The sequence below is a fragment of the Xyrauchen texanus genome, chromosome 20 (assembly GCF_025860055.1).
Source record: "Xyrauchen texanus isolate HMW12.3.18 chromosome 20, RBS_HiC_50CHRs, whole genome shotgun sequence".
In the NCBI taxonomy this organism is placed as follows: domain Eukaryota; kingdom Metazoa; phylum Chordata; class Actinopteri; order Cypriniformes; family Catostomidae; genus Xyrauchen; species Xyrauchen texanus.
In genome coordinates, this window is record NC_068295.1 from 42,384,915 (window position 1) to 42,412,781 (window position 27,867).

Below are 27,867 nucleotides of genomic sequence, written 5' to 3' on the forward strand. Positions count from 1 at the left end.
AATCTACTGATGCACCTTTAATGCAGCACTTCAGTGCACAGTGTTGGGGAGTAACGGAATACATGTAACGGGATTACGTATTTAAAATACTAAATATAAGAAAACGTATTCCACTACAGTTACAATTGAAATCATTTGTAATCAGAATACAGTTACATTCAAAATGTATTTTGATTACTGAAGAGATTACTTTGCATTTTATTGTCATTTTTTTCATTTAATATTTAGTGCTTTCAGATGGAAAACATTTATACATATAAAAGATGCGATCCAAAGTGCATTTGAACAGTGGTGAAACACTTTCTTATGATGTGTTACATTCATACGAGCAGACAGAGAAGTAAGTTTGAAGTAAGTTTGGAGCAGAAGAAATAGAAATAAATCTTGTGTAAATTGTCAGCTTTACGCTAATCTAAAATGCTATTTCTAGTCATTTTACATACACATGTTACCAGACACCATCATATTTTAAATCAAGAAAATTCACATTGGATCATAATTTCTTTTTTCTAGTAAAACCTTTGATATTAGGGCAAAAATCATATTCTTGATAGTAATTTTTGTATTGTTTTTCTGTAAAAATATCTAAAAATCCTTAAAACAAGATCAGTTTGATTGATCTTGTTTTAGAAACAACACTGCATTAGATATTTCAGTTTTTCAGAGAATGTATTTTTAACATGTGTATTTTGTCTTACTGTACTGGCAGAGTTTTTATAGTCAAAACAAGTGAAACCATCTACCAGTGCTGAAGAAGTAATCCAAAGTATTTAGAATAAATTACTGACTTTGAGTAGTAGTGGAATACATTTCAAAAGTAACCCTCCCAAACCTGGCAGTGCATTACTGAGCACTGCCTGATGTTTCATCACCTTATGTTCACCTTCATGTGTCTTTTGTAGTTAAACAGCGTGTAGAGCAGAAACTGGAGCAAATGGGTCGCTGTCAGGGTGTGAGGTTGCACACGGCACACATGCTCTGCATGGACGCTATACTCAATGTGGGACTGGAGATGGGCAGCCATAACCATGACTGCTGGCCGCATGTGTTCAGGTGAAATACTCACTAATCAGCCTGTTTGAATGCAATTTTCTCAGATTGAACAGGCCAAGATCTCTGAAAAATACAAAGATTTAGACCTGAGACCCCCGAGTGACTTCTGTGTGCATTTTCCATAAAATTTTTTCATTTGTAACTAGTAGCACCTAATAAACGAGCAAAAAATAAATTTCAGAGCAAACAATTTTCCTAAAAATGAAGCCCTCATATGAGGAGAGCGGGTCTACATTGTGAAATTGTAAATAACATTAAGCTATTTGTATAATAACACTTTTTTTCATCAAATAGTTTATTATGTTTGTAGGAGTGTTGGTTATTCATGTTTTGGGACATTATGGACATTACAGTTGATTTTCTGTAAAGCTGAATAAATAATTCTTATTCTTTGCCAACCATGTTAAAATAAAATGCTGCATTATAAAACTCTGAATCTATGTACTGATTAACATTGTCCCATATCTGCCAAACATGTTGAGTGATCCAAACATCATCTGCAGCCTGAAACGGAACTTTTGGTGAATGCACTTAGCTGCAAAGAAAGATATAGGATGCTCTCTTGCTCCCTATTTAGTGAATGACTAAACCTCCAGTGTGCTGTCTTTCTACACTGGTCTCAGAACAGTTTGAATGCACCTTATTTTCATCCTAACTCCATATAAAGACTCTGAAAGCAACATTTTTGGCTTTTGGATAAATACATTTATTCTCAATGTGAAAATGAACTGTAAATATAGGAATGCATTTACTAATGTTATGAATAGAATCGTATTGCACCGTGATAACAAACAAAAATATAACAAACTTTAGACTAAAATCAAGTGAAATACCCCACAGTTGTGTTACTGTGAAAAGTTATTCAAATAACGAACATGTTTTTGGAACGTCTGTCAGAAAACTGCTCCACAGCACTCATACGAGTACTTGTGTGTATAAATATATGAATATATAAATGACTTAATCAGTTCGTACCAGTCTGGCCATTCTCTGTTGATCTCTCTCATCATCAAGGCATTTCCGTCCACAGAACTGCCCCTCACTGGATGTTTTTTTTTGTTTTTGGCACCATTCTGAGTAAATTCTAGAAACAGTTGTGCGTGAAAATCCCAGAAGATCAGCAGTTACAGAAATAGTCAAACCAGCCTGTCTGGCACCAACAATCATGCCACAGTCAAAATCACTGAGATCATCTTTTCCCCATTCTGATGGTTGATGTGAACATTAACCGAAGCTCCTGACCCATATCTGCATGATTTTATGCACTGCTGTCACACGATTGGCTGATTAGATAATCTCATGGATGATTGTTGGTGCCAGACAGGTTGGTATAAGTATTTCTGTAACTGCTGATCTCCTGGGATTTTTACACACAACAGTCTCTAGAATTTACTCAGAATGGTGCCAAAAACAAAAAACATCCAGTGAGCGGCAGTTCTGTGGACGGAAATGCCTTGTTGATGAGACTGGTTTGAACTGACAAAGTATACGGTAACTCAGTGTAACAGTTCGTGAAAAAGGAGGATGCTGGGGCTAGCTTGACAAAACTCGTACACATTTATTGTTGCACTTTTCAGTCGCACACAATAAGGCCACTTTTCAGCGGTACACAAAGTTTATTTTCAGCTCAAGCCTACACATGAACTCTGTTGGTTTTTCAGCTCAACACACAAGCACAAACAGCTTCTCGCATCTCTCTTTCCTTTCTGCCACTTTCTCCTCTCCTTAAGTACTCTCGCCACCCCTTGGTGGAACGCAAGACCTGTGTGGCACCCAGGTGAAAGTAATTCGCCACTTATTTCACTCTACCTAGACACCGCTCGGCTCCACCCTGCTCACCACATACCCCCATCGCCAAACTCAGGTCAGGGATTTCTCGGGGGACCCCCCACCCCCCCCCACCCCACCCCCCCGCCAATTTCTAGGGAGGCAGTGTCAATGGGTCACACCGGTCTCTGGAATTGACCAGTGCGTGCCTTGGAGGGGGAACAGAACGGAAGAGAGGAGAAAGGGAAGAGGGATAACAAAAGGGAGAGAGAAAGCAGAGAGGGGGGAGAGAGAGAGAGAGAGAGGAGCTCGCCAGCCACAGATACGTTATCGAGTAGTCCTCGGCCCCCTGTCCTGCTTCTGTCCGTGACACCGGGTGATGGCACTGGACCCCTCAACCGTTCCTTCAGCACCACCGGATCGAACTCTCCCTCAGCGTAACTTGTTCACAATGCTCAACCGCTGCAATAACATTTTTATGCAACATTATTATGTCTACATAGACTGCTATAATTCAAATTTTTCAGGATTAGTTATATTGTATGTTGTAGATTAATTGTTATCTCAATTATTTATTTAAATCAATTGTGCAGCCCTACTAGTTCATTTTAAAGGGTGCATACAGAGTTGTTAAATGTAAAAATATTTTATGTAGTCTTCCAAATAATATGAGGTTATTAAAGCTGCATAATCAATAATTATAAAATACTGGCATTAAATTCCATTTTATTAAAGTTTAAAATATTTTAATTCGTTCACATATCACCCAGACAGCAAGTGCAGAAACACTTGAATTGAATTTGAACTTGATTTCTTTTTTCTATTCCTCAGAGTGATAGAGTTTGTGAGTTCACTGGAACACACTCATTTCAGTGACAGAGGCACCCAACTGCCCATCACCATAACGCAGGCACAGCAGGCTATGCCAGTGGACCTGGAGCTGGATTTGAGCAATGAGGCCAGTCCAGAACTTGAGCTGGGGCTTAGTCATCCTGTGATCCAGCCCATGTCCATCCAGGAGCTGTTGAAAGATAGCAGTTGCGGGAAAGGCTTTGATCTTCGTGGAGGGAGTCTGCTGACCGGCACCAGTGCAGCCAAAGCCGTCTGCACCCTTTCCACACAAGCAGACAGGTACCAATTTCACTGGCTGTGTCTCCACACCAACATCTTTCTAATATTTTAGTAATAGCATGTTTGAAAAAGCTCCAACCATTGTCCAACACTATTTATATGTTGGTCATACTATTAGCTGTCTAATTGCCATGCACTTACATGAACATTTTATGTAAATGTGCTTGTGTAAATCATCCTGACACACCTGTATTGAAGCATATTAATGACAAAATAAGAGCAAAATATAAAGGAGAGAATATTACCTGTTGAATAATAAAGATAGAATCTTAAACTTTGGAAGGTGAATATTGATTATTTAATTTTCTCTGTTAAAATTTTGTCTGAAATGTTTCAATTGAAATATTCACAGCTTAATTATACAACCATGTTAAATTGCACCCCCCTTTTTTCATTTAGTGCATGTAAACATGCTTTATTTTTTATCAAAGAGATTTTTCATTAATATACTTCCATACCACTGTCACTGTATTTATTAAATACATATATTATGTTACTATTTACACTGGGGTGAAAATTAAGATTTGTTCTTACAAGAGCATATATTACTTTTAGAAAATGGTAATTACAACCGTTACTTTAATGTACGTACATTACAACACATACTGGTACTGTACGTTGTATTACATTTCTAAGGTAAGTAGTTGTCAAAGACACCTAATACAAAATGGAACCCATTTTTTATGAAATAATGTTAAAACTGTATTTTCGTTTTATGTCTCATAAAAATTCAGCTGGAAATATTCACTGTATTATTGATTTTATTCATACCTGTAGTTACTTGACATGTCATGAATGGAGTTATGTTGAAATTTCCTTCTAGAAGGGGCTGTAAGCGGCAAGAAAATGTACGTGAATGTGTGGAATTAGCTGGTTTCTGTATTAATTGGAAATAAAATGTGATCTCATCTTCATCAACACAAGTATAGACAAACACAAAGTGCTTAACTGAACACACAAACAGTTATTATTTAATGTTTTTTTAAACACAGTGCTGTGTAAGTGAATCCTTGATCTGTGCCTTGACACAATCCTGTCACTGAGCTCTGCGGGCAGTTCCTTTGACCTCATGGCTTGGTGATTGCTCTAAAATGCATTTTCAGCTGTGAGGCCTTATATAGACAGGTTTTTGCCTTTCTAAATCATGTCAAATCAATTTAATTTGCCACCGGTGGGCTCCAATCAAAGTGTAGAAACATCTCAAAGATGATCCAGAGAAATGCGATGCACCAGAGCTAAATTTCAAGTGTCGCAGCAAAGGGTCTGAATACTTATGTCAATGTGATATTTCAGTTTTTTGTATTTAAGAAATTGTGAGTGTAGATTGATGTGAAAATAATAATTTAAAGCATTTTAGCATAAGGCTGCAACAAAAAAAACACAAAAAAAAACAAAGGGGTCCGAATACTTTCTGAATGCACTGTATAGACAATTTGTCGAGCTGTGGACAGATGAGTGTCTGTCTTCAGTATAAATTTGTAACTATTTACAGCTTTAAGCAAAGCAACAATTCTTGATCGTAGGTCTTCTGAGATCTATTTTTAGCGAGGCACCATCCACGTCAGCAGATGCTTCTTGTGAATTGCAAACAAAAAATGTGGAGTATTTTTTTATGAGTCAAAGTAGCTCTAACCCACACCTCCAATCTCGTTTCATAATTTTGATGCCAGGTTTGCCAACTCCTGACTTTAATTAGCTTTTTTTGACAACATTAGCCTATGGGATTCACATACATTTTCCAACCTACACTGTGAATGTTTGAATGATGTATTCAATATATATACAAGAACAATAATTTGTGTGTTATTAGTTAAAACAGATTGTGTTTGTTCATTATTGTAACTTAGATGAAGATCAATCCAGATTTTAAGACAAATTGAAACCAATATGCAGGTAATTCCAAAGGGTTCACATACTTTTCTTGCCACTGAGCTAACAATATGCCTTGCTGATGTTTTTCAGCTTATTGACGATATTTATATATTTGTTCTGGAATGGCTTTTATTTGTTTCTTTTGTTTCAGAGAAACCATTATTTTAACTGAACAGCAATTGTTGCTAAGTAGAGTCCAAATGTTTAATGCAAGAATAAAAAAAAAAACTGTTAAAATTTTGTTTAGAATAATCATGTTTTCCACATGTAAGCCCGTTTATCAGTCCAATGGCGGTCTCCAATAATACGGGTGAAGGTCTCTGCGCGTTACTGTCTGTCTTGTTACGCAACACAACAATATTAAATGAAATACATTTTCTCTTATGTATTACCTCGTTATTTCATCTGACTCCATAAATGAAAAAGGTTTTTAATGATATCTTAGTATCATTAAAAGTGAGCGAATGTTTGATTATTCTTTTAACTCCTTTAATTATATTTTTACCCGTTTAGATTAAGAAACTATGTCGCTTTGAGGTCCTCGCGTGTTTTCTCTACACCGCGGGTCTCACGATCACAAGCGGCCAGTATTGGATCATCAAACAGAAGTAATTGCTATATACCTGAGATCGGTTACGTTCACGTATATTCAATCAAAGATACTTCAGTATAGCCCCCATGGAATTGCATACACTTGAATGTAACGTAACGTTTTCTTGAGTAGAGGTGACGGCCACTATTACAGATGTAAGTTGACCAACATAACTTCTCATATAATAGCTTTGGATTGGCCATGCGTGGTTTCACACGTACACTTATCTGGAGAAACATCAAATTAAAACAGAGGTAAGACACACCCGGATTTAGATTGGTCAAGCAGCGTTTGCTGTTCTAAACGGAAATTCCCTTTTTGTCTTTGCAAACCAAGTACACTTGAATCGATGCCAATTATTAGTCATCACTAATCTGACGCAGACTTGCGGTAACATACGAATCGTTCAATCTGTTTGGGAAAAGGAATTTCAGAGTCAGTCAGAATAAATCAAATGTTGACAATTTATTGACCAGGTAACATAATCAATTCATCAATTCCAATTAGACAGTGATAAGTCAAAGTTAGACATTTTATCAAAACATAAGAAATTCGAATTGCAATGACCTGATATAAATTACAAACAGTAAACTGTTTGGGATCGTCTGATTACAGAGAGCCCTGAGCAATGTGTCGCCTCTCCTTAAATACCCAGATAATTCAATATGCTTACCAAATGGTGGTGTCTGTCATTATAATTAGATTTTGGTCCCCTGTTGAGGGGCTTCCTGTAGATTTACATACAGGAGGTATGGAGGATCTGGGGGAGGGCACACCTTTAAGGGGCACACCACAGTTCTCATATTTTATAACTTCTTTTTGCTTTTCATTATGGCTGGGAGGATGAGACCAGTTTACCAGGCGCACTGAGACACTTTAAATGATACCAAACATGTTATAGTTACTTTTTTGTACACACTTCACATTGCTTAGGTTTTTAGTTAGCTTTAAGTGAGGAGGAGGAGTGAGATGAAGAGTCTTGGATGTTGCGGTTACATCTGCGAGAGAGAGTTCAGATGTTAATTCTCATGAGAGCCTTTTGTTTTCTTGCGGAGTAGCCCAGACTCACTGGCACCCGCCTTACACACATACACATTTCTTCACAAAACGTACCCAAGAATATTTTATATTTTTCCATTTATGCACAAATATAATAATACATAATAATAAACAGCAATATTTACCTACATATTTTACTAAACCACTCTAATATATGAAAAATGCGTTTAAATTAAAAAAGACGTTTTGAATGACCCGATTCATAGAAATAAATCAGACTTACCAAATCTACAGTAATGCCGTTATTGTTGCTGAGGTTTAAATCAGAGATGTTCTTAAACATTTGTCTTCATTCTGTATGGACAACAATATAATGTAGAATATATCATAAATATTTGATGTATTATCCAGCCCTGGTTCAAAAAATAAAAGTGTAGGAGTTATTTTAGTATTTATGCCATTTTATTTTATTTTTTAATTTTTGCTTTGTTTTGTTTTGCAGTAATGATTTGCTTTTTATTGAATGTGTTTATGAAGCTGAGAGTGATTGGATGAAATTCAGGATGTGTGTACAAGGGACAAACCTTAAAGCTCCATGTCCATTTGTTTAACAGATTTTAAGCTTTGTTACATAATTGGCAGGACTCATCTCTCAGTGATCTTATTATCTAAAGGAATAAAATTCCCCTGATCCACATTAGATTCTCTCAACAGATTCATAGAGGCTGTTAAATGTAGTGTTTTTGTGATGCATCGTGGGACAAGAGGCTGTGCTATATAGTAAATTATATTCACTACTGCATGATATGGTTAACGGCATGCATCAGCAGAGTTATTATTTTCATGGCCTTGAGTGATTTATTGCATTTTTAAAACTGCTACTAAATAATAGCAATATTAAAGACACCAATTTATATTAAAACATTCTATTTTATTCTGCATTTTATGAGGCAAATTCATCATGTGTATTCCTTCACTACAAGATATAGTCCCTGACCTCATTGGGGGCTTTGCATTAATATATACCCTCGTGTGATCTTGCGGCATTATGCGGAGACTCGCTATTATGGATTCACTATATGCAAAGCACAATTTAAATGAATAAAAACTTATTGGCGCAACAAGTCACATGACACAACAGCATGCCGGTGATACCCTTGATGTGCTCCTATGGACGCAGAGCCAAACAATTGCGTCTGTAAAGAAAATGCTGCTTTAAATACTTAATACATTTTTCAGGCTTTGGCACGCGGGATTAGTAGACTGTAGATCTATTGTGCACGCTGACAGATGTTCCAAAAACATGTTTGTTATTTGAATAACTTTTCACAGTAACACATCTGTGGGGTATTTCACTTGATTTTAATCTAAAGTTTGTTATATTTTTGTTTGTTATCACGGTGCAATACGATTTTATTCATAACATTAGTAAATGCCAAAAGTTCAGTTTCAGTTTGCAGATGATGTTTGGATCACTCAACATGTTTGGCAGATATGGGACAATGTTAATCAGTACATGGATTCAGAGTTTTATAATGCAGAATTTTATTTTAACATGGTTCGCAAAGAATAAGAATTATTTATTCAGCTTTACAGCAAATCAACTGTAATGTCCATAATGTCCCAAAACATGAATAACCAACACTCCTGCAATAAACTATTTGATGAAAAAATCTGACTCTCTATCATATAGCTTAGTGTTATTTACAGTTTCACAATGTAGACCCACTCTCCTCATATGAGTGCGTTCATTTTTACGAAAACTGTTTGCTCTGGAATTTACTAAATTTTTTTGCATGTTTATAAGGTGCTACTAGTTTCAATCAAAAAATTACATGGAAAATGCACACAGAAGTCACGTGTAGGTCTCAGGAGGATACAGTAGCAGGGAGAACGGGTGTTTAATTTCATAACTGTTACTAAATTATGTATTTTGAATAGAGCCTGACCGATTTTGGATTTTTGAGACTGATAAAGTTTTTAGAGGGGGAAAATTATATATAGATAATTTTTGAGCTGCAATGAAAACGGACCTTTTCTATGTGGGTTGTGCATTAATTTAAGAAGCCTTCTTTCTTAAAACAAATATTTTATCAAAGAGTTTTTGACATTATTATACATTTTCAACTAATTCTAGAAATTAACACTGAGAAAATAAAGAATAAATAAAAATACAATAAATGGCTAAATAAACATCAGTACTGTTTAGAATCAGTCAAATGCTGACTATTAAAATAAAGTATAAATAAAAATAAAATAAATAGCTAAATAAACATCAGTACTGTTTAGAATCAGTCAAATGCTGAATATTTGAATACTGCCAGTCAATTAATGGCAGGTTGTAAAACAAGAAGCATTAACACCTGTTGAGACAAGAGATAAACAGTGGCTGTGTTGTTACACCGTATTCTGCTATACAAGTTCAGCGGAAACTTTAAATGGTGGAAGGGGGTACCAAACTGTGAATCCTGAACAACAGTTTGGTGAATACATGTTTGCCCATTAGCTTCCACTCAGTTAACAAGCAATGAAAGTTGCTACATGGTTTGCCAATTAACTATAAGCTCGTTGTCACAGAGTGTAAAAGATAGCGGGAAATCAACATTCAACAGACACAATCCACCACCACACCATTGTCTACTGAGCTACAAAAAGATGCTCTGATGTTTACCTTTCAATCTGCTACATTACTGACAGACTATAGTTGCATTACATAACAAGCAGATGTGATCAGCATGAGTTACATGGTTGTCATGGACAGGGTTAACGTTATATTAGTTATATAAAATGATGGGGTCATTGTTTATTATCTTTCCAGTATGTATTTCACAGACTAGTTAGCAGCTTACTGTGTAGACACCGCTTAACTCCGCACCGCTAAACTCCGCCCTGTCTGCAGATCCACCATCAGCTCAGAGTCAGCTCTGTAAACAATGAAGTCAGAGCGCACTCTGCTGTACAAACTACGTAATGACACAAATTCTAAAACATTGTTTTCTGCATTTTATGTTCTGTTTCATATCTGCGTATATCTGTAAGCATAAACGCTGATACCGATATATCAGTGAAAGCAGATATTCGGGCACAAATTTTGAAATGTTGTTCTGACCAGCATCCAGGACTGGAACATTCCATTTAACTCTTTCCCCGCCAAACACGGAATTTTCCGGGTATCCGTGTTTTAGGTGGTATACGGTAAGGAAGACCCGCGCGCATGTTTTGAAAGAGTACGCAACTCTTTGATCAAAGAAACAGACTGCGATCGTCTCAAACGTGAAGTGGAATACCATACTAATACTAAAGCACTTGTTTGATAAAAATGCCTTTTTCTCAGCTTTTTGTCCGAAATGTTGTTTTTGACAAAACCTACCTCTGTTCAAGTGGCAATAAAAAAAGAACAAATGAAGATAAAATAAAATCGTTTTTTTTTTGCCTAAAAGCAGAGGCTCAGATCTTTATTTTGATATATAGCATCAAAATAAAACCCTGGCGGTGGCTGGCAACTTTTTTTTAAAAACGCTGGCGGGGAAAGAGTTAATAATAAAACATTATTAATTTCTTATAAGTGTATATGGCACGTGTCACCATTGTATTATTTGGTCCATCGTTTTCTCTCAATTAGATCACTTGAAAATGTGTCTTTTGTATAACTGTATGTTCTAACTTATTTCCTGCAGGTTGTTTGAGGATGCAGTGAGTAAACTCAATCTGGTGGGTCTGGTTGGCTTCCTGCATCAGCTCAGAAAAGCTTCTCAGTCTCAACTCTTTGATTCAGTCACAGAAACCGGAGACTATTCCTTAGCCATGCCAGGTATGAAAGAGTATTGCCACTAATTGGTGACCCTTTGCTTTTTATTTTCTAAGCAATAAAGACACATTTCTAAATAATTATGTAGATGCGTTAGAAAAACATAAAATTAACAAGTTGCTACAGATCGATTAATATAGGATAAATCTGCAATTGTGTTTATTATTATAAAGTTTTATTATTTTATTAGAACCTTAGAACTCCTCATTTAATTAATGTTTATTGAATTATTATGTTTATTGCTAGAAAAGAATGAAATAACACAAATAAATTTTTTAAGCTGTATTCAAAATTAGATTTGTTAAATAAACTTATCCAAAATGAAATTAACACAGAATTAAAAGTTTTTAGATATAAACGCATATGATGTAGGTGTCCCTTTATTTTATAGATTCTGTTTATTTAATTTGGGTGTTTATTTAATGTTTAATGCCAGAAATATGAACGGGTACAAATGAAAATTTTGTTAACAGCATTATGAAAGCCAGTTTCTTGAAATAAAAGTTGGTCTAGATGAAATACTTATTGTGTTTTATTAATATGTTATTTTAATGATTGTTTATTTAATATTTGTTGTGGTTTTAAACTGTATTCAGCTATATTCTAACTTTTTTCCAAGATAAAATTAGCACAACGTGAAACGTAGCTATAACACATAAAATGTCTGTAGCCCTTTATTTTATAAATTCAGTTTATTTCATTTTGATTATTTATTGCTTCAAAATAATAAAACATCCTAATATATTACAAACCCCACATAAAATACATCATATAAAATCGTATAATATCTGGTTCGATCTCTTGAGGTGGAGAGGCAATCATTTGTAAAGGTTAAGCACCTCTTTTCATTGACCATTTGTTGAAAAAGAACAAAACATTTGACTGCCTATTACTTAAACTTTCATTCAATTTCAGGACTCTGAATATAGATATACAGCACATATGTGACATAAGACATACAGTAGACATACAGTGTTCAAGACCCTGTTCCCTTCTCCTCATTGGGTTATCATCACAGGGGAGGCCAAGTCCACACAGGACAAGCGCAGCGCTCTGCATCTCTTCCGGCTGGGTGAGGCCATGCTGCGCATCGCGAAGAACAAGAGCAGACCACTGCTGCACATGATGAGGGCCTGGAGCGTGGTGGCTCCTCACCTAGTCGAGGTATCAAAAAGCATTTACACGTACAGCAATTTTATAGTGACATTTTCAATTATATGCATGGTAGCGTCTGTTTTGCTGATGCAATGTGGACATCTGACAGAATTGAGAAAAGTTTGACTGGATGCCAAATGAGCAGCGATACTAAGCGACAACTACCAAAAGAGTGCAACTGTAGGGTTCTGGAAGTAAAATTGCTGTTCATTTTCAAAAGCGAGTTGTTTTCAGCTGTACAGGATGTAATTCTGTAATTAAGCTGGTGGAGATGTGTTCTGCTCAGATCCAGTCTGGCTGGAGACCGTTGTTCAGTGCCCTCAGAACTGTGCACGGCAACAAGACGGACATGAAGGATTACCTGATAGGAGAATATTCTATGGTTCTGTGCAACATTCAGTTTTAGTTCACCCTGATCATTGTATTTATAGCAAGTAACACATGTTGCTCTTCAGTTTCTGCATTACCTGTATCTAGTTTTTGGATTTCACAATTGCACGTTTGCAAAGCTGAACTGAAACGCTACTGTATTTGGCTCTTCATGATCATCATCGGGTTGAGTTGGCATGTAATGACACTAATAGAATAGATAGAAATATAATTGGGATAAACCTTTAAAAGGTTCCTCACTTATTTTTTGTTGATGTTGTGCTGTACAGTAGGGCAGTCATTTTGGACTTTTTGTGACACCTAGTGGTGTGGATGCAGCATCATGCAAAAACTTTCATTTTCAGTTACCCATGCCGATGTAAAAATGCACTATTCGCAGTTAGCCATGATTCATTTATACTGTAAGTGAAAGTATCTGCTAAAAGTCTTGTTCATACATGCAGCCTTTTCCAGAAAATTACCTACAATTTCCAGTTTAGAGGTCTTGTGTGAACATTTAGCAGTAAAGGCTACCCAACGATTTTCCTGTAATTTACCTGGTTGCATGTGTGAATGGGTCTAATGAGGGGTTATCGAGATAAGTAATATTTGGCTGGTCATGTGAGTGGGCTGAGCATGTTGGCCCACAGGAGGTAGCAGTGATGATATTTTTCTGAATTAATCCAGAATTCAGTTATTTTCTGACCTAAAAATGTGTCCCAAGTGAATTATAAGTAATGTGTTTTTTACATTCTTTGCAAGAACTATTCATCCAAATGAGTGTCATTCAACCTTCCCTCTGATAATCACTGCTGCGTCATACACATATTTAGAGTTGAAAACGTGTGAGACAGAGGCTACTGATTTTCACTGTCAGCACTTTATTCAAGTTAATCAGGTTTATTTGAATTAATCCAGAGAAATAAAAGCTTATAAATTATTAAATATAAAATGGGTTTGAACCATTGCCACAGTTGCAGAGAGGTTAAAAATCGCTATTGTTAAGGGGAAATTCAAGCGTTACGGACATGATTTTTCGGTACAAATGGGAAATTTAAAGTACTCAGTGCCAGTATATAGAACCATTTGTATGTATAATCATAAACCCATGTAGACAGAATCCAAATAATAGAAAATGTTAGACAAGTCTTCAAGTTTTTTTTACCGCTTTGATCAGGAAATTAACTTGCGTTACGGAGATAGGAAGAATGGACATGAGTTTTTGGGAGACCACACAATCTATAGAAAATCTGTGAATTGAAATGCACAGAATGTATAAGAGTTGGTGCTTCTAAAAACATTTGAAATCTCAATTTGGCATTGCATGATTACTTAAAATGCAATATGCTGCATTTTTAAACAGTGTGCATACTGCAATGACCGCTTCAGTTAGCAATGCGTGAGCTAGCGGCACCCTCTAGTGACTGTGTGTGGAACACGCTGATCTGCGCATCAATATGAGATGATCCAATGTTTCTCATATTATGATTCAAATCACAAAGCTTGTTGTCAAAGTGATCCCTTCCCAAATGTCGCTACAGATTTAATAAATTCTACATTCTGTTTGGATGGTTTTGTGCCAATCAGTAGCTGTGATTGTAAAGAATTAATTTAATAAATGATGTAATACACGTAACATTTTGTCTGCAATCTTAGATATTTAGTTTGTAGCCAATTCATTGCGTGCTCGCGCACGCGCGCGCGTGTGTGTGTGTGTGTGTGTGTGTCTGTCTGTTTAAGCTCATCTCCATGTACATTAAGATGTGAGTACATGATTTTAAACACTTTATTCAAAAGCACTTGCCCTTCACAGGCGGCCTGTCACAAGGAGCGTCATGTATCCCAGAAGGCTGTGTCATTCATTCATGATGTTCTGATGGAGGTTCTGAGCAGCTGGGCAGAGCTTCCACACTTTCACTTCAATGAAGCTCTCTTTAGACCCTTTGAGCACATCATGCAACTGGAGCTCTGCGATGAAGATGTACAAGATCAGGTAAAATCAAATCATATTATGACATGATCACATGATTTTCAAAGATGTGAATGAAGCTTATATCTAAAAATCGGCTAGTGGGATGTTGCCTTTAATTGCTGTGTCTGTCTGCCATGTCTGTCTGTCATGTAATGAAGGTGATCACCTCTATTGGTGAGCTGGTGGAGATGTGTTCTGCTCAGATCCAGTCTGGCTGGAGACCGTTGTTCAGTGCCCTCAGAACTGTGCACGGCAACAAGACGGACATGAAGGATTACCTGATAGGAGAATATTCTATGGGTCTGTGCAACATTCAGTTTTAGTTCACCCTGATCATAGTTAGTTATTTGCAAAAATTCTGTTTTACTCTGAATATTTGAATGTAATGTCATATATATTAAAACAATATACCACTTTAAGATACTCGCTTCACAAAGTGCCTAAAAACACTTCTGAACCGCAACAACTGCAATATGATAAAACACATCAATGTCCACTAAATAATCACATTTATTAATAATAACAACAATAATACATTTCTACCAGGTAATCTGTAGGCTGTTTACAACTTGACATCTTAATATATGGTTGTTTCTTTAAATTTGGGCGCTGTTACTTCTGTGAACTGTAACTCGCTTACAATTTATTTTATGAAATGACACTATGTAAAAATATGCTCATTTTGAAATGGTTAGTTGATTGCAATCTTTGTTTAGATTGTCATAGTTTAATATTGAGAATATGGGTATAATCTTTACATAAAAGGCATTTAAAAAGCATACAAAATTATTGATGTAGGCATGCCCCTTGGACATGAAAGTTCCTGAAGTTTGAAGGAACTCTCTCATTGCAATATTTTATACTTGCTTAATTGTTGTTGATCCTGACATTTCCTGATCACATTTCCAAATTCCCCCTCTTCTCACCAGCATGTCCAGTCTTCTCTCTACTGCCCCTATAAATATATAGCCACAATTAAAAAGCACTTAAGAAATTAGTTAATGAATGAATAAACTCATTCAGTGGTTTCAATGTAATTAATACCTGCTGAATTTGTTCTACTGTTTGTTTTTCTTTCTCAATGCAGGGAAGTCACAGGCACCTGTGTTTGACGTCTTTGAAGCCTTCATTAATACAGACAACATTCAGGTGTTTGCCAATGCAGCGACGGATTACATCATGTGCCTTATGAAGTTTGTCAAAGGTTTAGGTGAGTTGCTCTTATATACTGTACTATATAAACCATATTTTTCAGTCTTGACAGCTCCCGGGAATAAATTTAATGTATTATAATGGAAATGACAAGTTGCTTGGTTTGGTCTTGGTGGACTAGATCTGCTACACTGCAGCTGCTTCTGCAGACAAGTATGAAGAATCGCTACTGTGTAGAACATACACAGACATGCTTCATCAATAATGTAAGACATGTTGCAGCTGCACAATTAGACGTACACAGGGGTGGACTGGGACTAAAAAGTGGTCCTGGACTTTCTGGCCCAGAGCGGCCCACCAAACCCGGCCTGCAACTCATAACACACCAGTTCATTTTTACATTTTATGCATTTGGCAGACGCTTTTATCCAAAGCGACTTACAGTGCACTTATTCAAGGGACAATCCCCCCGGAGCAACCTGGAGTTAAGTGTCTTGCTAAAGGACACAATGGTGGTGGCTTTGGGGATCGAACCAGCAACGTTCTGAATACCAGTTATGTGCTTTAACCACTAAACCACCACTACTCCATTCAGACAAATAACATGTCCGACAACTTTTTGGAAACACTGGACCCCAACCAGGCAAAAAAAAAAAATAATAATATTGGGGTCACTTATTTCTGCTTGTTTTGGTGAGAAAAGTTACTTATTTTGGGATTGGTATTTTTAGACCAGGTTGCTTGTTTCCCTTTCAAGATCTGGCAACACTGACAGTGGTGTGATGTCATTGTTGGGTGCTATTCTTTAGAGACCCACCAAATGGTGTCATTAATTGGTAGACCCAATATAAGACAACCAATAATTGGATTAATATCAGCTATTAACATTGGTCAAACTGATTATCAGCCTCTATTATATATTATCTTTACTATAATTGTGTATACTATAATACTTAATATAATAATTACTATAATTTGTAGGTGAAGTGGACTATAAGGAGATTGGGGACTGTGTTCATGCGAGTGGATTCAGCTCTACAGATCTGTGTCTGCCTGCTCTGGACTATCTGAGGAAATGTTCACAGGTCTGCAAGATGAACTGATGACTGTCCAGAAATGATTTAAAACACACTTTTTGAACCTAAGGATTTTAATGTGCATTTTGATCAAATAACATTGATAACACATGACACTTTTTTATTTGCATGAATTGAGCTTGAAACCAATGCAGGACCTGATCATTTAGTTGTAGTTTATTTGTGGGCTTAAAGTTCACTTCAGAGGATTATCCTCCAATATACAATGGGGTCCAAAAGTTAACACATGAAACATGACGCATAGAAAAGTTGTGATATTAAATAAATATGAAATATGTATTATCTGGTTTTGCACAAATTCAAGTGCATGCTGCCATTAAAGCAAAAGAGGGACATACCAAATACTTGTGAAGAGAACTGTCCATCACTGATCACCCCGTAACTTGACTGAGCTTGCACAATTCTGCAAGGAATAATGGGCAAATATTCCCCAATCTAGGTGCGTGAAGCTAGTAGAGACATAGATTGATGGCTGTCAGTAAAGCAAAATACATTCTAAAATTCATGTACATTTTTCATTTCAACTACTTACTCAAATTATGTATTTCACTTGTGGACTTTCGGACCCCACTGTATGGGCCTCACCAATCAGGTGTTGAATTCTTGAATGATCTAAAATCTCGACATGTCCTATTGCTATTACATATTATTGTGTTTGTCCAGCTGCTTGCCAAAATCTATAAGATGTCTTCTAAACCTGTGTTCTTGGGTGCGCGGCTGGCCAGCCTGCCCATGCGAGCGCAGGAGCGGTCCATCAGCAGCGAGGACGGCATGGACTGTGTGTTAGCCGAGTTTGATGATGACACAGGTGACTTTTAAGAATTCCTTTTTTAATTTTTTTCACATTTAGTCTTGATTCTGTCATTACAGAGAGAAGATAACATTATCTAGATGTATTATTGTAACTTTTAAGTAGAGGTACACAATATATCAGTGACATATTGGTAATCATCAGGCTAATATTGGAAGCAGACCATATTAAACCTAATTCAATCATAGCACACTGTTTCTGTGCTAAGTTTGAAAAGTACTACATTGAGATGTTTTGATGACTGGATGCTATGATATTATTGGTGGTTGCGTTTGATAGGTGGTTGCTTACAGGCCCAAGCCAAAAGAGCACACATCAATGTATCATTGTTGATTATAGTTTTTTTTTTTTTTCATCTGTTTTATTGCCCTCAGCAAGCTGCACAATTTGAGAGATCATTTGTGTCTGTTGCACAAGTTCTGCATTGAAGTTTAGTTTTAGGGATGAAAAAAAAAAATCGAATTCCAAGTATGAGTGATAGTAATAGTGAATCTTGCCTTAGAGAACACCACTGATTATCGGCAAATTTCAGTGACCAGGGTCATAAAGTGTGAGGAGATGTGTATGTGCGCAGGTCTGATCCAGGTGTGGATTCTTCTGTTGGAGCAGCTGACCGCAGCTGTGTCGAACTGTCCTCGTCAACATCAGCCGCCGACACTTGAGCTGCTGTTTGAACTGCTGCGTGAGGTCACCAAGTTACCAGGTCAGACCCTTGTACACAACACTACCCATAATCACACTGCACACATACAAGAGTCAGTCTATGAAATGGCCTTTTTCCAGTTTGGAACATTGATTGAAACAAGCAGTTGTGTCTTCCTCCTTCACAGGACCTGGCTTTGCCATCTTCTCTGTCATTCAACTCCTCCTCCCTGTCATGTCACTTTGGCTACTGCGAAGCCACGGCGACCATTCGTACTGGGACATCGCAGCAGCAAACTTCAAGCATGCTATCGGACTGTCCTGCGAGCTGGTGGTGGAACATATTCACAGCTTCATCCATTCAGGTAAAACTCACAGACGAATTGTTACAAATGTAATATATTTTTTTATAGAGAGTTTTATTTGAAAGCACATTCAAGTTATTTTAAGGTGTTCTTGGTCAATCTCATAATGTTCGGGTCACATTTCACTTAAATAAAATAGACCAATAAGATATTTAGTACCTTTTGAGGTTTGTGCATTGTGGCATTATATTTGTGATAATTAGGCACATTTACCCCTGAATTGTCATTACTAAAATCCATTAGTTTACATACTTTTGAATTCATGTTTTATTTTAATTTCTCTCAATTATGATTCTTAGTTCTTTTCTAAAAAAATACTGTAATACAACAATTTCTTTAATATGTAACTACAGTATATCATTTTTTTTAATATTTTGCAATTTTCATTAGTCTTAATGATGTTTCGAAGTACTAGCTACTATACACATTACTGTACACAGTTGCTGTATTGGTATAATAATACAGTAAAATACTATTATATCATAATTTTTTTAATGTAATTTTGTCATGAAAATAAACAAAACTCTTTAATGGTTCTAAAATAGAATAATTATTTTTTTAAACAAAATAGTATTTCTTATTTCTCTCTCTAAATTTTGGGGTGATATGTGACCTGGACATGTTCTTGACTGGTTTTGTGAGATCCACTCTACTAATACTTGATAAATACATACATTGATGTATTTATCAAGTATTATTATAAATATATATAAATATATTAAACATGGTCTTTTTGAAACAACACCTAATTCTAACAATCTAGATGAGAATTACTCAATTAAGTTGTGCTATCTATTTAAATCTAAATGATGTTATGTATGGATGTGTTTGTGTGTGTTTGTGCAGATATTGGCTATGAGAGTCTGATTAACCTAATGCTGAAAGATCTCTTCAAACTGCTGGTGTCTTGTGTAGCTGAACCAGCCGAGACCATTTCCAGAGTGGGCTGCTCCTGTATCAGGTGAGTGAGGGTGTGTGTTGTTTCAAAAGGAGGACAAAAGATTATGCATGTTATGTCTCTGCATTATTTTTTGAGTACACAGCCAAAATGCTATTTTATTGGGAGAAAAATGCCTTAAAAGGGGTCATGACATTAAGAATCAAATGTTCCTTGATCTTTTGACATATGAGGGATCATTGTACTATAAAAATATACTGTAAGTTTCAGAACTGAATACGTTCTCCTTAATAGAAAAAGAACATTTATTTAAACCAAGCTGCAATTCGTGGTACATGTAATGTCAAAAAGACCAAATACATCTGCATATACAATGCCTATTGTCATGACTGTGTGATAGTTTATGGTGCTGACACCAGGAAAGGACGTCTGTTTACTGTCGGCGCAATGTGACGAGTGGCAATGGATGTGCATTATGTGTAAACACTGAAAGTTAGTTTTATAATGTTGTTTTGCTGGTTCATTCTCTTCCGATTGAGTTTCAAAAATGGCTATTTCAAGGGGATGCATGATGTTAGCCAATCATAACATTGGCCGTTTACGCTGAAGTTTTAATGAGGTGCTTATACCAAAACCGAAAGTCAGAATTTTACATACACTTATGGCTCTTTTCCACTGCACATTACTTTACTTTTCTGAGCTTGCTTTTCCACTGCAGTTTAGTGCCGCCTCAACGAGGGTGGGATTATAGGCTGATCATCATAGATGCGCCGCCTGTACTGCTGTGACATCATCTAAAACGCAACACAAAACAATAAACAATAACACGACCGCTTGCTGTTAGCTACTAGCTCATTGTGCTGCATAAAGCAGTTGTTGCATGGTGATTTTAACTAACAGTTAAATTGGACTGGTTGTTTTAGAAACAAGCTTCCAGTAGCTGGACAACTAAATAAAGTGAAGCTTTCAAGCAGAGTATCGAGTTAACATAACAAAACATACTATCCTCCATCGTGGACTCCAACAACATTCTCGCTCCCATTGCTCACCGGTTAATATAGCGTCCATTTGGTCGAACCACTTCCGTTTTTCCTTGATGGTTCTGTAGTCACTTAAGTTTTATTTTTTTACTTTTCCCTACGCTGCGTGTGGCCAACAGCTGAGACACTTCCTGAAAGACTTTTTCGTTTTGCGTCTTTTCGTTTGTTGCTAACGAGAGGAACATATGCACCTAGTTTTTTGACCATAGCATGGTTTTGCGCACAGCCATTTCTTTTTACAATTCAAAAGTTGTGTGAACAAACAATACTGCTATTGCTGTAGCTAACTTTAAAACTATCGGGTTGATGTCCCATTTTGCAAATCCAGTGACGCTGGTATTCTCTTTATTGATTTTCTTTATCTGGTATTCTCTTTATTGACGCTGATTGATTCTCTTTAACCAATCAGTGATCTGCAGGGTTTTGACATCACATTTAGTATCGACTCGGCTATCCACAGTGGGAAACCCCCAAAAAGCGAGCTGAGTCGAGTCCAGTTGTACTGTGCAGTGGAAAAGCCCCATTAGGTTGAAGTCATTAAAACACATTTTTTAACCACTCCTCAGATTTCATATTAGCAAACAATAGTTTTGGCAAGTCGTTTAGGACATCTACTTTGTGCATGACATGAGTCATTTTTCCAACAACTGTTTACAGACAGATTGTTTCACTTTAAATGACTATATCAAAATTCCAGTGGGTCAGAAGTTTATATACACTAAGTTAACTGTGCTGTTAAGCAGCTTGGAAAATTATTTCAATTCTTTATTCAATTAGCCAATTAGATTCTGATCTAATTGTACCTGTGGATGTATTTTAAGGCCTACCTTCAAACTCAGTGCCTCTTTGCTTGACATCATGGGAAAACAAAAGAAAACAGCAATTCATTCAAGTAATAAACACCATGGGACCACACATCCATCATACCGCTCAGGAAGGAGATGCATTCTGTCTCCTAGATATGAACGTAGTTTAGTGCAAAAAGTGCAAATCAATACCAGAACAACAGCAAAGGACCTTGTGAAGATGCTGGAGGAAAGATACAGACAAGTATCTATATCCACAGTAAAACGAGTCCTATATCAACATACCCTGAATGACTGCTCAGCAAAGAAGAAGCCACTGCTCCAAAAATGCCCTAAAAAAGCCAGACTACAGTTTGCAAGTGCACATCGCGACAAAGATCTTACTTTTTGGAGAAATGTCCTCTGGTCTGATTTGGAGGAAAAAGGGTGAGGCTTAGTCGCCTTCAGCTTGCTCACTGGGGTTATTAATACAATTATTATTTAATTACTTATTTTTAAACATTATTAACAATTGTATTTTATCTCATTAAACAATGATGATTCATCAACATTATAGACATTACAGTTTTATTTTCTGTTAATGCCTGATCTTCTGTAAAGCTGCTTTGAAATGATGTGTGTTGTGAAAGGCGCTATACAAATAAAATTGACTTGACTTGGCTTGCAAGCCGAAGAACACCATAACAACCATGAAGCATGGGGGTGGCAGCATCATGTTGTGGGGGTGCTTTGCTGCAGCAGGGACTGATGCACTTCACAAAATTAATGGCATCATGAGGAAGGAAGTTTTTGTGGATATATTGAAGCAACATCTCAAGACATCAGCCATGAAGTTAAAGCTCGGTCGCAAATGATCTTCAAAATGGACAATGACCCTAAGCATACCTCCAAAATTGTGGCAAAATGGCTTGAGGACAACAAAATCAAGGTATTGGAGTGGCCATCACAAAGCCCTGACCTCAGTCTGATAGTAAATTTGTGCACAGAACTGAAAAAGTGTGTGTGAGCAAGGAGGCCTAAAACCAGACTCAGTTACAACAGTTCTCTCTGGAGGAATGGACCAAAATTCCAGCAACTTATTGTGAGAAGCTTGTGGAAGGCTACCTATTTGACCCAAGTTAAACAATTTAATGGAAATGCCACTAAATACTAACAAAGTGTATGTAAACTTCTGACCCACTGGGAATGTGATGAATAAAAACTGAAATAATTCTCTTTACTATTATTCTGACATTTCACATTAAAATAAAGTAGTGATCCTAACTGACCACACCTGACAGGGAATGTTTTCTACGATTAAATGTCAGGAATTGTGAAAAACTAACTTGTGTATGTAAACTTCTGACTTCAACTGTATTATACATGTTGTCTGCCATGCAGAGAGACAATAAATCAGGCATATACTGTATAATTACTTTTGACTCAAATAATAATAAATAAATAATGTTGCATACTCTGACAAAAATGTATCATTAACTGCTTGCTTGACCAGCACACTATGGGTTTCATTTTAAACCTATTTGCATTTAGGCAAAATAGCTCTAACAAGTGCTTTTTTAAGTGTTCCATTTTCATAGCTTATGAAATATTAGTTACACCATACTGTCAAACATACGGTCAAATCATCATACAGATCGGAAAGTTCTCGAGTAGAATATGACAAATATTGTTTCACTCATATAATTAATATATTTTGAGAGTAAAAGACCCAAGAATAAAATTTATTGCATATAAACAGATGTGTCTTTTGGTGCATTTTCACTTGACTTACAATACTGTAAAACAGAATATAAAAACAGCAGATGCTCACAAAAAACAGATATTGATGCATAGATAAAATAATCTTTAAGAAAATGCAATGCTACGTCACTAGATCATTTCTAGTCATGGCGGGGGCAGTAACACAGCAGACCAGTCGCAGCACTTGTGGTCTGCATTGACGCAACACGCAGTTAAATTTTTGAAGAGGTGTACTTCAGGCCATGCCGTAACTGCCATAGCTATGCGTAGCCTACGCCATAGGTTCGAGTATAAATCGGCCTTAAGGCAGAATAATAGCCTCAGACACTATTCACTTTCATTGTATGGAAAAAAAGATGCAATGAAAGTGAATGGGGCATTAGACTAGTATACTGCCTAACCACTCGTTTGTGTTCCATGGAAGAAAGAATGGCACATGGGTTTGGAACAGCATGAAGGGGAGTAAATTATTATTATATGTACTGCGCTGCATAACAAACATCACTACAGATACTTCACCACCAGGTTATTTCACTTTTAAATTTATAAAAATAAATAAGATGTGATGCTGCAAAATATGTGTTGTAATTGTGATGTGTTATATAATGTTGGTGTTGGATTCGATTGTCAGGTATGTTCTGGTGACAGCGGGGCCTGTCTTCACTGAGGAGATGTGGAGGTTAGCCTGCTGTGCGCTGCAGGACGCATTCTCTGCCACACTGGAGCCAGTGAAGGTCAGTATCAGTATTATTATAACATTCATTGCATTCAGTAAAGTTTCGATAACTTTTAAAACTTTTCCACATGGTGCTGGTGGCCAATCTGGAACCGGGGAGTAAATTCTAGAGACTGTTATGCGTGAAAATCCCAGGAGATCAGTAGTTACAGAAATACTCAAACCAGCCCGTCTGGCTGCAATAACCATACCACGGTTAAAATCACTGAGATCACATTTTTTCCCCATTCTGATGGTTGATGTGAACATTAACTGAAGCTCCTGACCTGTATCTGCATGATTTTATGCACTGCACTGCTGCCACATGATTGTTGGTGCCAGACGGGCTGATTTGAGTATTTCTGTAACTGCTGATCTCTTGGGATTTTCACACACAACAGTCTCTAGAATTTACTCCCCGGTCCAGCTCTGGCGTCAGTCGGTATTGTTCAGTTTTAAAAGTTCCAGTGTAGTACTGGTGGTGTTAATATGTCATATAACAGTGATAATTTCCAAAAGGAAAACAATAACATTAGAAAGAGCAGAATTATGTGAGTGGCATCATCAGGGCTCCGCCTTATGTGTTCGTCAGTACTAGCCCCTAACCACCTCCTAACTGTCACTGATATATTTTGCATCCTTAGCAGAGCTAATCGCTCATCCCTGCTTAAATCATGAGTTGATCTTTTCAGGAATAATAATAAAAAAAATTCTTACGGAAAATGCAGTTGGTCTTTCTCTCTGAATCATGCTCTTAGACGACTGTATTTTGCAAGCTGTCTGGGGTCACACAAGGTCTTCTTAAGCTGATAAAAATTAAATGCCATAGACGACAAAAAACTAAAACTAATAGTGTTGTCTTTGTAAAGCTATTGAAAATCATATCTACATGGCTTTAAACTTTAAAATACATCGTCACAGTGATTGTAGACATATGCTCTGCATATCTTTGTTTACGGCCACATGACATTATTACAATGATTAGAACATCATGCTTAGAAACCTTTCTGCCACATGCGTTCTTTGATATCTAAACTAATATTCATACAGCAGATGTAATCTTCTTTAAAGATTATTGTTGTGCTATTTTGTGGAGAGAAGCAAAAATGGTGCTACAATATGTGTGAAGATGGCTTTTTGCCAAACAATTTTATTTCTGTAAAAGTAATGCTTTGTGATAATACAATAAAGACTTCAGTAGGACTTTTTTACTATATATTATATGTATATATTTGTTGGTAGAATATTATATTGTGAATAATATCAAATAATATTGTGACATAATAATGCATTTTTTTGTTTGGCCATGGAAGTCAACATGTAATAGATATATTTGACATATTAGACATATTTCAGAGTGAAACAGAATATTCAACGAGAAATAATGAAGGTTGGGACATCGAGAATTGATTGGTTTCTGAATGTAGGCGTTTCATACCAGAATGTAGTGACATGGGTTGAGACGATTGCTTGAAACAGTTTTGAGGGATTTGTGACGTCAGACAAAAAGCAAAGTTGTTTTTAGAGACAAAGCAATGTATTACATTTTCATTAGTGCTGTCAGTCGATAATTAATTTTTATTTGTGATTAATCAAATAATGTTTTGTAGTTCCATCCATCCATCCATCGTCAACCGCTTATCCTGTGTACAGGGTCGCGGGGGGCTGGAGCCTATCCCAGCTAACATTGGGCGAAAGGCGGGGGACACCCTGGACAGGTCGCCAGTATGTTTTGTAGTTAATCGTGATTAATCACAGATTTAGGAAGTGCTGAAATTTGACACAATATATACTTCTTTTCTTGTCAAAATGCATTTATTTCAATCTTAGGAAAGAAAACAAAACAATATGAAACAATATAATGCTTTATTAACATTTTCCAAACAAAGCCTTCCACATGAAACACTCTAAAACAGCATCAGTTCGAGTAACATTAAACGTTTCACGAAGTCTAAGTGGGAGATTGAATAATTGAAAGAACTAGTTTCCCATAGATTGCTTACTCATTGCAATGGTTATTAAATCTCCATCCTCCTCAATATTAATCAGCCAGTAGACTTTGCTACAGCAATCTTGAAGCTGCAAACATAATTCACGTCAGAGAGTGTCAATGCCTGAGCATTGATCAACTCACCATGAAAAGCATTTCCAGACAAAAACATCTTTTTCTGCATTTTGGGGATAGTTGAGATTTGACTTGCTTCTGTTATAATTAAAATTTATATTTTCAAGCTGGTTCTCACCTCCTCCTTTCCATTAATACCTTTACACTGGTGCCGAAATCCGGGAAGGAGGAGGGATGCGCCGTAGTAGAGTCCTCGCCACTACCATCCACCCCAATGGAGCAGCCGCGGCCATCCACTGGAGGACGGAGGAGCCTGGCCACCTGAGTGCGCATGAACGGCCGCTGCCAGGGGCGGAGGAGACCCCCTACCAGCCGTTGAAATGCGGCGGGGTATGAGACCACCGACCGCAAGCTGGGAGGGGCTCCTGGCCGACAGCCAGGAGTGTGAGAACTGCTTCCAGGGGTGGGGGAGACCACTTCTGTTTTCCCGAGAATGCTACGAGAAGTGTCTTTTTTACTCTCTCTCTCTTTCTCTCTCTCCTCTATCTCTTCCACTGCTGCTCCATTAATTTCCATTAATACATTTACAATCGCTATTTAATAAAAATTTAGATGTTAAACTTGTTTTATTAATCGCATGCATTAATGCGATAATTCTGACAACTCTAGTTTTGATGGAAGATTACATCAAAAAGTAACATTTCGATTTTGTCTTCAGAATAATAATGCATAATAAGACCAAGAACGTTTAAAATATTTGCACTGTGCATATTATTGTAATCAGTAAAAACATCAATCTCATCAAATAACCATGTTTCATATGTTGTTAAAATAACAGCCTATTTGTTTGACTCATAGACAGAAATATAGCGAGAAATGGCAAAGAAAATATCTTTGGACAATTATATTGGTGTTACTTATATGCCACGTTTTCACTCATAACTTTATGAAAAATAAACGGAACATAACATTTCACACACCATTATTTAGAGGAGGTAATTATCTTTCAAACGCACGGTATTCAGATGCAAAGATAAAACAACCTCGATGCATGAGTCCAAAGGCATTCATTCTGTGAAATCTCATTACTAAAATCATGTCATAATGCTATGCATACATTTAGTCATTGTTGTGTTTGCATGTGCAATTCATTTTTTGTGCATAGTTAGAATGTTTTGATTGTTTGGAGAGGCTTTTAGACACATGGAGACATTTTTGGACACTATGATAAATTATGTTTGTAATGCTATAACTTTTGATTGCTTTGTCATATCAACACAACTTTTGTCAGATAAAGTTGACATGATTGGGAACAAACCAAAAGCAGCTTTTCGGAGCCATCTTATTTACACCAAGAGATTTATAATGTCAAAGCAGAAAATAAGAAAAAAGTAAATTACCCTCCTTGTTTTCTTTTTTTTTTCAAGTTATAAGTCTTTCATTTTAGGTATGCCACTGAAACTGGAAATATTTAAAAACACCTTCAGAGCTAAAAGGGTTAAAACAAGTAAATAGTGTATTTAAATTTCATGTTGACTTTGTCCTACCAAGGCATAGTTTCCATTGACAGCCATTTGTTTGTCTACACTTAAACACAAAACTTCTGCATGATATGGCACAATCACAGCCAATAAGAACATATTTAGCAGCAGTATTAGCAGGATTTTGGACCAATGAGGTTTTACTATGGGTGGGGCTACAATACTATAAAAATAGAAACCGAAAAGTGTGACTGAAAAAACTCAGATTCACATTGAAGAGATTGTATCGCTTGCCGTTGTATTGCCAACGTGGTCTAAATATTAAAAATTCCAATAG

The 27,867-nt window shown here is 36.6% G+C and overlaps 1 protein-coding gene across 1 annotated transcript in view; it reads left to right on the forward strand.

The window, feature by feature from the left end:
- Window positions 1–27,867, forward strand: part of LOC127660479 (brefeldin A-inhibited guanine nucleotide-exchange protein 3-like) — a 126,888-nt gene that overhangs the window by 76,958 nt on the left and 22,063 nt on the right. The window contains exons 18-30 of the mRNA XM_052150749.1: window positions 903–1,053; window positions 3,652–3,951; window positions 11,092–11,225; window positions 12,241–12,386; window positions 14,560–14,739; window positions 14,877–15,018; window positions 15,806–15,928; window positions 16,852–16,955; window positions 17,631–17,775; window positions 18,353–18,481; window positions 18,609–18,785; window positions 19,632–19,746; window positions 23,901–24,003. Of these exons, the coding sequence (XP_052006709.1) occupies window positions 903–1,053; window positions 3,652–3,951; window positions 11,092–11,225; window positions 12,241–12,386; window positions 14,560–14,739; window positions 14,877–15,018; window positions 15,806–15,928; window positions 16,852–16,955; window positions 17,631–17,775; window positions 18,353–18,481; window positions 18,609–18,785; window positions 19,632–19,746; window positions 23,901–24,003 (1,949 nt within the window). The remainder of the gene's footprint in view (window positions 1–902; window positions 1,054–3,651; window positions 3,952–11,091; window positions 11,226–12,240; window positions 12,387–14,559; window positions 14,740–14,876; window positions 15,019–15,805; window positions 15,929–16,851; window positions 16,956–17,630; window positions 17,776–18,352; window positions 18,482–18,608; window positions 18,786–19,631; window positions 19,747–23,900; window positions 24,004–27,867) is intronic.